General features: G+C 29.4%; 1 protein-coding gene and 1 long non-coding RNA gene across 3 annotated transcripts in view; one reads left to right on the forward strand and one right to left on the reverse strand.

Moving 5' to 3' along the window:
- LOC145686678 (NACHT domain- and WD repeat-containing protein 1) overlaps positions 1-7,662 on the forward strand; it is a 1,466,154-nt gene extending 1,458,492 nt beyond the window's left edge. For both annotated transcript variants that reach the window (XM_081760197.1, XM_081760198.1), the window contains one exon: positions 768-7,662. In XM_081760197.1, coding sequence (XP_081616323.1) covers positions 768-796 — 29 coding nt within the window. In that variant the 3' untranslated portion in view covers positions 797-7,662. The remainder of the gene's footprint in view (positions 1-767) is intronic.
- LOC145686679 (uncharacterized) overlaps positions 1-12,060 on the reverse strand; it is a 54,502-nt gene that overhangs the window by 5,155 nt on the left and 37,287 nt on the right. The window lies entirely within an intron of this gene.

A 12,060-nucleotide genomic window follows, 5' to 3' on the forward strand; every position in this document is an offset into this window, starting at 1 on the left:
CTCAAGTAAATTTTTTTATCCCTATTATTGCAGACCATTTGTAATATATGTGTATATATATATATATATATACATAATAAGTAAATAAATAGATAAGTAAATAGAGTGATTGATTCAAATTGCAGTATCGGACAAAATATACACAGCCATATATTAGATGTAAAAATGTTTAAAAGAACACTATAATAAGAGAAAAACATGAAACATAATATAAAAAATATTGATAAACAAAAGTTAATTACAATAAAAATTTTAAAGCATCTTTTATTTTGATATATGAAACAAATTAAAGGTATCATTTTATTTATTAACCTTATTATACAGAGTACTCACCCTCCAAGCACTGGGTATAACTATTACGTTACTTTTTACTTTTTAAATTATTAAAAATTAATGTATTTCTTAAACATATGTTAATAAACGAAACCAAAATCAATGAATTAGCTCGATATAATTAATATTGTTAAAGATATTACTTATACACAAGCAGCATGGCTATATGACTTCTGTTTCCTAATGTCGTAAGTAAACGTAACATTACAGCTGATATGTAGTTGCTTCGGAATGCGATTAACGTATGTTCAAAAAGAAAGAGAGTTCGGAGAACAAAATGGTAGAGTTCAGTAAGAACCAAAGACTTTAAGATGTTGTTGATACGTTATTATATTCCATAGATTATTGTAATATTTCTTTCATATCATATATTGCGTTAAATATATTGGACTTCAAAGATCTAAATATAATAATCTAACTTTCTTCTCTTTCAGAATATTCCAGTGATCGCGTATGTGTCTGAGGACTGTATCTTCTCACAAGCCTACTGAACGCAGTACTTACTTCATCCTCTTTTCATTGCAATAAATGCTTCAACCTCCATCTATACTGTGCCTTTTGTTATTCTGTTCCCAGCTGAAACTTTATACATATAGAATTGGTTGTAATCTATTTATGTTACGTGTTACCGAAGAGGTACAAAGAAAAATGTGTATGAATCTGGTGATATGTATTTTGTTGTTTATATATATATATATATATATATTTAGATAGATAGATACCTATATAAAAAGAATGCATTTATGTTTGAAAAATAATAATAATATATAAACATATATATGCACAAAGAACAGAAATGCCGAATAAATTATAATATTTGTTCTTGAAAAAAAATATATTAATGTTACTGTCTCATGTTAAATTCTTTGTTGTTTTACTCCAAAGAAAAATTAATATTAGTTTTGAAAATTGGGACATTTTTGGTGATATAGTTTTATACCTCTATGTCAACATCTATAGTTTTCTTATAAGTGATAGAAAAAAATTTAAAAAAGAAATACTTTACGCCGAAAGCCAATGAGCAATGTCGTCACTACTTGCAATAACTATGATATAAAAAATATATTGCTTTGATACAAATAATTTATTTTCTAAGTCCATACTTCGCTACTTTCATGTATATTTTACTTTCAATGTATATGCATATCTCTGTTTTATTTGTAAGTTATTTATCTACTACCTCCATTTATTTTAAAATTATTTATCAAGAATTAAAAAAATATGCCAACAGTTACGGTACAAAATGTAGAAAATTTGAATCTTCAGATATTGTAAAACAAAATAGTTTTCATAGTAGTTTATTCTAAAAATGAATGTTGAACCTTTGTTTTTCTTAATTCTAATTAGAAATAACAATGTTACTGTCTATTTCATATATTGCTAAAACTTCCACTATTACGACTCTTCATAAATACCAACATTTTTATTATTATTAATTTCCCCTTAACTTGAAGTAAACGAACATATATTGAATCATAAGAATATAATATGAATTTTTAGATTTTTTACACCAGTTATCCTTTAAAGTAATTCAAAGTTTAGAATAATCTTAGAAAATTTTCAAAATGTACTAGTAGAATCTTAAAACCTTACATCGTTAATGGTTTTCACATGTTCGTTTTGCTAATCGGTACATCATCATCAAAGTAAATGACGTTACAGTTGATTTATATATATATATATATATATATATGATAATAGAAGAACTTAAAACATTATCCGAAAATTTTCATATTATTCTTCAAGTTTAAGAGAGGAAGTATTTTGAAAAAAATAAAACCATACCCTCAGGTTCATGATTTAATCATGAAATAAATTAAAGGAGGTAAAATATATTTGAACACTTTTAAAAGACAAAAGTATGCTTTGGTATATCAAGTTGGATAACAAGAGAATGATAAGAAATTTCTAAAAGAAATTGTTACTTTTATTGCCGCTAAGTGGAGATAATAAAAATAGTTCTAAATGATTGTATATTTGACTTAATTCTTTTTATAAAATATAATTTTGGAAGACCGTAGTTTTATTTCGTTTATCTGAGAGGAAAATATAAAAATTTTAAGATAGTACAGAATATCGTATTTATTCCCATATTCAATATATTACTTAAATCTGAAACATTTCTTTACTTACTCAGGTGCAAGGAATAAACTGATTTTAAAAAGTAATCATTTCTTTTTGTGTCGTAAAGTGATTTAAAATCTACATTGTATTACAGAAAAAATATACTAAAAATTTAAAAAAAAAAAACTTAAAATTTAAGATTGCTTAAAAATTTAAAAAATAATCTTTTAATTTAAGTAATTTACCTTTTAATTATCTCTGACTAAAAACATTAAGTCCGATTATAGATTAAATTGGTTGATTAATAAATAAGGTATGTGAAAACAGGATGGGAAATGTGTATTATTCATTAATTATTTATTTCCTTATGAACGGAAAGAAAGAGCCTATCCGGTTTCAATGATGTTAACAGACTTTAGGGAGATGGCTGAAATTCATCTTAAATGTAGAAGAGACTATGTAGATTGTATATTCCAAAAGTAGATTGTCCTTAAATGGATGGAACATAGTGAAAAAAGAGACGAAACCTTAACATTAATGTCAATGGAAAATCAATAAAAAAACAGGTATTTCCTCCACTTATCTCCAAAACCAAAAGAGAGAGATAGCTGAAATTCAACTTAAATATAGAAGAAGCTATGTAGATTTTATATTTCAAACGCAAATTGTTCTAAAATGGAGTGAAAAACAGCACGTAACATTAATATTAATGTCAATGGAAAATCAATGAAAAACAGATATTTCCTCCACTTATCTCCAAAACCAAAAGAGAGAGATAGCTGAAATTCAGCTTGAATATAGAAGAGGCTATGTAGATTTTATATTCCAAACGCAAATTGTTCTAAAATGGAGTGAAAAACAGGTACGTAACATTAATAGTATTAATGTAAGTGGAAAATCAATGAAAAACAAATAATTCCTACACTTATCTCAAAAACCAAAAGAGGGAGATGGCTGAAATTCAGCTTAAATATAGAACAGACTATGAAGATTCTACATTTTAAAAGCAAATTATCTTAAATCGGGTGGAACATAGTAAAACATCACAAAACATGAATATTAAAGTCAATGGAAAAACAATGAAAAAATGAAGTCGTTCACATATAAAAAACACATAATAAGGACATACTGCAAAGACATACTGAAGAGCTTAAAAACTACGTATAGCACGTAAGATTAATATTGATAGAACATTGTCAAAAGTCAAGTTGTTTGAGTAAAATCAATAACAATGTTAAAGTATATGCATCATCTGCGAATTACCCAGGGCGCCTCACGCGCAGGTTAAGTGCTTGAAACATCTCCCTTCTGCGCTTTAAACCTCCAGACTCGATTTAGCACGCAACGTAACTTTTGACCTGATCAGGTGACATATTCTGGTCCTTATGGCAAATAGGATAGGCCCTTCAGAACTTTTATATTTTAAATTCTTCTAAAGCCAAACATTCTTTTGATAAGTATTTTGTTTTGAATTCAAGATGATGGCAAATAGAACAATTATTGTAATGTCTTACATTGTACTGAGCTCTATGTTGATTTTAGGAGTCATGAGTAATTTTGCTTTGAAAATAATCTATCATTAATTTGGGTTGTTTCCTTAACGTTTTTCTTTCCTCAGTTACCGATTAATATTCTAAAAATATTGAAGTAAGAATGTTGTAAGTAATACTTAATTCAAAATTAAGTAGTTGATACTTATGAAGATCTATATAGTGGGAAGTTTTAAGTGCAAAAATGTGTTAATAAATTGTTTCTAGTCGAAAATGTTTGTTATAATATTTCATGACGTGTATCATTCAACTGTGAATAATTTGCTGTAAAGAACTTGTTGTTACGGAAGTTTCTAAAATAACTAAGTGATCTCTACGTCATTATATATATATATACATACATATACACGAGTATATAAAGTGTTTTTGATGTTATATTCATAGAAATGGATATAAATTATATGTTGTGTATATTTTTGTGCTACAAATGAAAGATAAACGTAAAAGAAACAAACTTCTAAAGCTGTTAATGAATATATATATATACTTGTAAAAATGTTACGTTAATTTGAAGTGAGAAAATTAAATGTATGTTTTGTATGTTTACTGGCTTTTGTACATAAAGTTTAAAAAGTCTGCAAAAAGTTTACGTGTGTTAATTGTTTCTTAAGTGGCAAATTTCAATGAAATACAATGTATTACCATGCAATTTCAAGAAAATCTAACCATAATGTTAGAATGATTTTCTGTTATAACTTCCTCAAGCAATTAGGCTTATTTCTAACTGATAAAGCTTTAAAAAAAGAATTCTTCTTGTGGCTAATATTTGTTATGTATATCTAACTGCCATCTTAGCCTTGTTTTTATGAACAAAATATTTTCTAGATATTTCGAACTTTGAAAGATAGACTGTCTGCTTTTTATATGCAACTTGATTATGTGTTCTTAATTTAGATTTTAACTTAATTTGGATATGAACCAAACCAAAAAATATTTGTTTCACAGAACAAGTTGTCGTTTTGTACACTACTAACATTAAAGTCATTTTAACGATACATTTTAGGAAGTAAAACCGGCAGTATCAGGGAAACAATATAAAATATAAAGTGAAACTAAGTAAACTATAATATTGAGTATAAATATTTCATTTATGTTCAAATATCAATTAAGAAATACCATATTGGTTTGAATATAAAGCTATCTAACATACAACTGTGAATTTTTAAAGGAGTGAAAGAAGAATTATATCTAAGTCAGCTTCAAATTTATTGCCTTGATATACAGTAGGACGTCGATAATCCGAACGTCAAAAATCCGAACGCGGTTCCTGAAGCTTTTTACATTTTATGTTAGTACAAGCGATAAATAAACAAAAGAGTTGTTCGTCGGCGTTGTGTGAAGTCAGTGTTTTTACAAAAGCCCGTTCATATTTAATTGTTTGTCATACACATTTTTATTTTTATTTTCCCTTAGGCTTATACAAGTTAAGTTTTAAGTATGAGTTACAAGAACAGTGTAATTTAGTGTACGAGCAGGTTCTTCAGAAACATTAAATGTAAGTAGCCTTACGTACAGTATTGTAATTACTGTATGTACTGTATAACCACTGTATCGATAAAATCGCATACCGTACAGTATATTTAAGCCTAAATGGCATTTTCTTGTCTTTTTCGAAAATTGAACTACCTCCAATAAATTCGAATTTTCGACTTCCTACTGTATTTTTGGTTTTATACAAGAAGAGTAATTAAATTCTCTAAATAACAAACCGTACATTTATGTAAAAGTAAATTAGTAAGTTTTCGTAATCGTGAACTCTTGAATCCGAATCCCGCAGTTTAAAATCTTGATCTTCCAAGGTTTCTCTTGATCTTACCATGTAAATACAATGATTTTTATACCAAAACACAAGATCTGGCTGACTTCATTTTTCAGGAACTGTTTTCCGTGTTTTATTATTAATGTTTTCAGAGTAAATAACTCTAGAATTCGTGTCTGAAAATTGATTTATAAATATATGTTAAGGAATAAATGATCAATTAACTGAGGAATTTAAGTTACATTGATAAGTTCAGTTTTGGATATAAGACTAGTTTTAATTTTGGAAGAGATTTTAACGGAAAGATCATCTTTTTTATATTCTGCCAATAAGGTATTTCTAGCTTATAATTTCCCTGGGCTTTTATACATGATCGTTGTTCATTGTTTTAGACATTCCATGGACATAATTCAGTAGATAAAAGCATAATAAAGAAATGTGTGAAATAGTCAACTAAATAAAATTCGAACAAAGTAATACAGAAATAAATGAATATTATTTATAAAGGTATTAGGAGACTGATAACTAAACTTGGGGCTCAGGAATGTTAGAGTAGTAGCATAGATTCTTAGTAAGTTCCTATCTTATTGCTTATGAAAAGGCATGGTATATATCAATATTGTCTAGCGTGCTCTATTTCCTGATGGTACGAAGCGATAAGTTTAATTTTGTTTTTGTTAGCTCATTTCTTAAATAATCACCTACAGTTAAACTTAACTAGTCCAATAACTAAACTATGTTTCGGTGAAAATTCATTCAAATATTAGTCTCTCTGTAGTTGTCTTTAAGAAAATGTTAATAGTAATACAGAGCTATTTAAAGCTAGTATAAGTTGGTGAGAGATGATTTTGCAAAAGGAAGAAACAAATACATGGAAAATTGTACCAGTTGTTCTAAAAATGGCGTCCACGAACAACGTAGCGCTATTTTTCAGGTCGAAATAAAGCGAAAATCATATATAATGACATACCATCCAGGGCCTCTTTCAGCCGCTATAGGGAATCAAAATTTCACTATGTAGCAACGTCGCAGATTAGCTTGGAATAATTAGTATTGCTCTACGAATTCATTAAGCAGTTACATCGATTATTATGCTAAGAAGTGGCGCTAGTGTCAACGTGTATCGACTTTAACTTTCATCTGGAAAGAATCAATGCAATTATTTAATAGAGTGGTAGATCTTCTCTGTGGTTCTTTATCTGTGACGTTGTCCCATAGTGCAATTTGCGTTTCCAGACGAGGACCAAAAAGGTATACAATTATATATTTATTTTTTCGCTTTCTTTGACCCGTAGAATAGCCCGTTGGTGCTATTTTTAGAACATCCGACATATATGTTAGAAATTAATTTCATAATAATATAATATAAAATTTTAATTAAAATTAATATATTACTCACTAAACTGGGAACTAAATTACAAATCACAAATCACAGTAATATACTATCAACCTAAGGAAACTAACTTAAAAAGGGTAAATAATGTAATTTTCTTTGATCATTTTTAACTTTGTACTGATTTTTATTACACAAAGCAAAAATTGTTTACTAACAAATGTGCCAAGAAAAACATGACCTCTGAGCTCGTGAGTTTTTCACAAACGCGTAGTGGCGAAAAGTGTAGGTAGAAATCATTTTTCTAAATAAAAAAATACTATAATTGATGATAATAAAGAATATTATAATAATAATGATCATCCTAAATATTAATAGAAACGTAAAATTAAAAACAAATTAATAAAGTTGACGTTTCGTATAATTAACTGCATAACTAATCAAGCAGGTAAATTATGTTAAAAGTATGTCTTTATATACCATTTGCTGAATAGAGTGAAACCAAATACATCCGCAAAGGAAAGTTAGTAATTATACAGAAATCATACTCAACAGTACTAATGTGAAGTCCATATTTATAAATATTTATGTATAAGTTCTAAAAAATAAAATGTAAAAGTTTGTCCAAAGTTTTTATTTCGCCAAACCTTCTAATACCCATTTGATTTATTATTATTAGCATCTTTAAAATTTTCGTATTTGCATCTTAGAAGTCTTTCATTTCTTATGGTAATGAATATTTAAAAAGACCTTTTCAAACCTCGCAATAGAAGCTTGTTTGATTACCGATTTTTAAATAAAAGTTTTTCAATTATCCTTAACTGAATTGTAGTTATATGTTAACAGTTTGTAAAATATTCTAAGCACTACATTTCGTTGTGTATTCCGTAGAATTTTGTGTACTCAAGTTGTTTTCTTCTGTTTTAAATTATTATTTTGTATTACTAGCATATTCTTTATCAGGGCCGGCTCTACTATTTGTGCAACACATCCATTTGCACATGGTGGCAAGTTTCGATGGGTATCAAATTCTGACGTAACTATACTATTTAAAATAAATATTTCTTGTTGGAAACAGACTTCAAGATGATGGTAGTTAAATTCACTAAGCTGATCTATTTTCAATCATGTTTAGGTCGCATAAGTTTTAAGATCACATGGACACTGCTGAAGCAAAAGGTCAAACAAATCTGAGCATGCACTGCTTGATTGTTGTCAAATACAAGAACTCAATTCTCGAATAGTAGCGAACACCTGTTTCATTTATCACAATTTTGATATGAAAAGTAGTTTTGTCTTTGTTACATGCAAGTTCTTTATCATTGAAGGTATAAACAAGTTTTCTTTTTTTCATTTAACAGATGTAGAAGGAAAATCAAGGAATAAAGATAAAATAGCTAGTTGCGCTGGAATTGCAAACTGATATATTGAGATTGAAGCTCGATATTGAATTCTACAAAAAAAAATTACCATCTTTCCTCTGCAAGTGAGTTTGCTTTATCTTTCACTAACATAATAGACGAAATTATACTTGTAGTGTTTAGCTCTTTCTGGGTGCGAGTGATTTTTCCCTCCCCTTTGTTGTTCATGACAGGGAAGCATACTTAAAATCTTGTTTTTTAAAGTTTTTTTTCCTGGAGAAAATGGACGGGAAATGATGCCATTGCACGGGGCAATAAATTACCTAGGGCCAGCTACCCTGTTTTTTATTGTTCAAATGTTATATGTTTATCATAAAGCCAATGCAAGACTCAATTCCCAATAAGTATGTTAAATGATCTTGAATTTATATGAATAAATTTCATAAACTGGCAGTTAAGTATAGTTTGATCATTAACCACATATTGAGTACTTTCTAGATCGTCTTTTGCATACTAAACTCTCTTGAGTCTTGTTCTATCTTCATAACTGTTACTAATTCATTTTATATTCCAGCGAAGATCGTATATAATCATTACATGTTTTATGAGTGATTGAATGTTCCAATCGTAGTAGACATTGCTAAGCCAAGTGCATATGCTCACACTTTATGGAGTTCCCAGAGCTATTTTTACTAGAAAACTCATTGCAACTATATGAATGAGGTAATATCAGAAATGAAAACAAAACAAAATTGTAGGAATAGCTTGTTTTGTTGTACGTACTGCAGGCGAAAAAGATACAATGTGTAAATGAAAGTGAATGGCAAGAAACAGGAGTATTTGAACAAAAGTCACAAACACAATGTTGTCTACTTGAAGTTCACAAGAAATTGTAGCAATCCCGGCCCAATATAAGTGTCTACCTGCTGAATCACTACGACTACTTAACGTTTGCAAGGTATATACATTTCAAATTTACTAAAATAGTTGAAGTAACTATGGTGTCTTCTCCCCAAGAGAAATTTCAGTAACACTTTGCTTTAATTCTTTTACTAACTAACTTTACGAAACAACATTTCTAATACTCAGAATTTAAGATGGAGCATAAATGAACACAGATATTATGAATTATGAACTTTCGATTTAACATTAACAATTTATTTATGTATCTCGGGATCTGTGATTTTTTAATGACACAATTATTCGTGAAAATACGTATGCAGTTATACCGATGGAGGTTTCATGGGATATATTAAGGTTGTCATTTGTTATATTAACAATCGAAAACTATATAAGGAAATCAGTTATTAATACGGAGTTATTGTTTTGGTAATTCGAAGTCCAAAGAGATACTAAAAATTTTCGAATTATCCAAAATTTAAAATATCCAAAAATATGTATTCTGAAATACCTAAAATCAAATGAACAAATCTGCTGTGCTTTTATGAAAAAGAAATTAATGTGCAGTAGACTTACTATCTTTAACGGAATTTATTATTTGCGTGATACAAAACTGGAAACAGCCAAACTACACTCATTCGCATGTAAATTAAGTCATACGTATCATGAAAAACGCACTTGAATACAATACCACAGACATTGAATTAACACACACACACACACACACACACACACACACATACATACATATATACATACATATATATCTTCGTTTGCTTTCATTTGGCTATTTTTACATCTTCCATTTAATTTATTCCATGAAAAACACGAAGAGTAAAAAGTGACTGACTGGACCGAGATTCGAACCCGGGACCGCAGACCTCTTGAAGAGTAGGAGTTGCCATTTTACTTTTAGTTATAGCAACAGCCTTCGTAGGATAAGTCTTACCTTGGGGTCAAATGCGATTGAAAAATCCTGTGTTCATGTACCGAACACCTTATGATGGTTGTGGTTTTGTATATACACACACGAAACTAATGAATGGAGGAAACAACCAATTTCTTATTTTACACACTAAATCCTCGGTAAGTGTGAATTCTAGTACAAAGAGTGAAAATGTGACTGACTGGATCGGGACTTGAACCCGGGACCTCCGGCATACCGTGCTGATGCATTAACTACTTTTTCCTACGGCAGCCTCTGAATAACTGAAAACTACGTTCTTCTGCTTCCAGTCTGTGCAACACTAAAAATGTTGATACTGTAACTACTTCGAAGTATTGAGGCAAGAGGTTCAAAAGTTCGATTTAATCAGGATTTATATCATTGTTTTTTAGTACAGTTTTTAAAGAGAATAAACTTTTATTCGAATTATCCAGTGTTTCGAGTTATCCAAGTTCGAATTAACGATAATACGCTGTATAATAATTACAACTTTCATGTGCTCATGAAACTTTCGTTGATACAGCTATTTGAAGTTGAAGTTTACATTGAATAATTGTGACACTGAAAAAAAATCTGTGACCTGACATCCATAAGTACATATATACATAATGAAAAGTATTTATGGCACATCTTCAATCAAAGCTCTTAAACAATGTTTACTCTTGCTTTCTTTTAAGGTAAGATATTAGGAGTAGAAATTGATATTGAAAAATTTCTTAATTGTATTTGCTCTTTGGAAAAAAATTTAGAAATTATCTGATTTTATAGTGAATATATTTAGTAGATTTTGGAGATCTCTCAGAACTTCTTATACGACACTATCATTAAGCATTACAGATTATGAGACAGTGCCTTAATTTGGGGCTTTTCCTGACAGAACGAGCATTAATATTAGTGTCCCCAAGATAAATAAGTTGGTCTCTTAGAAAAATATGAAGTATAAAATTTGAACCCCTCCAAGAATTTAAAGCTTTAATAAACATTTTTGTTACTTCTAAGGACCCAGTTGGTGTTTTACTGAAGTAGAATCCAGATTACATTTATGCTTCATCTTAGTCAAATATAGTTTGTATATGATCCAGATTACATTGATGCTTCATTTTAGTCAAATATATTTTAGTTAGGATTCAGATTACATTGATATTTCATCTTAGTCAAATATATTTTGTTCAGGATCCAGATTACATTTCTGCTTCATCTTACTCAAATATATTTTGTTTAGGATCCAAATTACATTGATGCTTAGTCAAATATATTTTGTTTAGGATCCAGATTACATTTCTGCTTCATCTTAATCAAATATATTTTGTTTAAGATCCAGATTACGTTTCTGCTTCATCTTAGTCAAATATTTTGTTTAAGATCCAGATTACATTTATGCTTCATCTTGGGCAAATATATTTTGTTCAAAGAACGATGTAAAAATGAAAGTTTTGAGTTTTACGCCCCACGATTATGCCGGCTAGGCTAAAAGAGACGGTGATGATGAGCAATGATGAAATGGTGAAATGAAGAAAGTGGGAGGAAACGGGAGAACCCTGAGGAAACCCACGCACACCGTGTTTGTCCACTACAAGGTTCACTTGGCGAGAGCAGGGTTTGAACCCTGGACCTATGAACTAGAGGTGAACGCTCTACCACTGAGCCACCGCGGCCCTTCAAAGAACGGTGTAGCAACAACATCTATAATTATTTTTAGTTCCTTTGCAAATGGTCTGAGAGGCCCATTACATACTTCACTATTTAATTCATGGGGACAATATATGACACAGCTTAAAGCCACGACAAATGTGTTATTTCTAGGGTCCTCAATA

Source organism: Thermobia domestica, chromosome 5, assembly GCF_964235325.1.
Source record: "Thermobia domestica chromosome 5, izTheDome1.hap1.1, whole genome shotgun sequence".
NCBI classification, from domain to species: Eukaryota; Metazoa; Arthropoda; class Insecta; order Zygentoma; family Lepismatidae; genus Thermobia; species Thermobia domestica.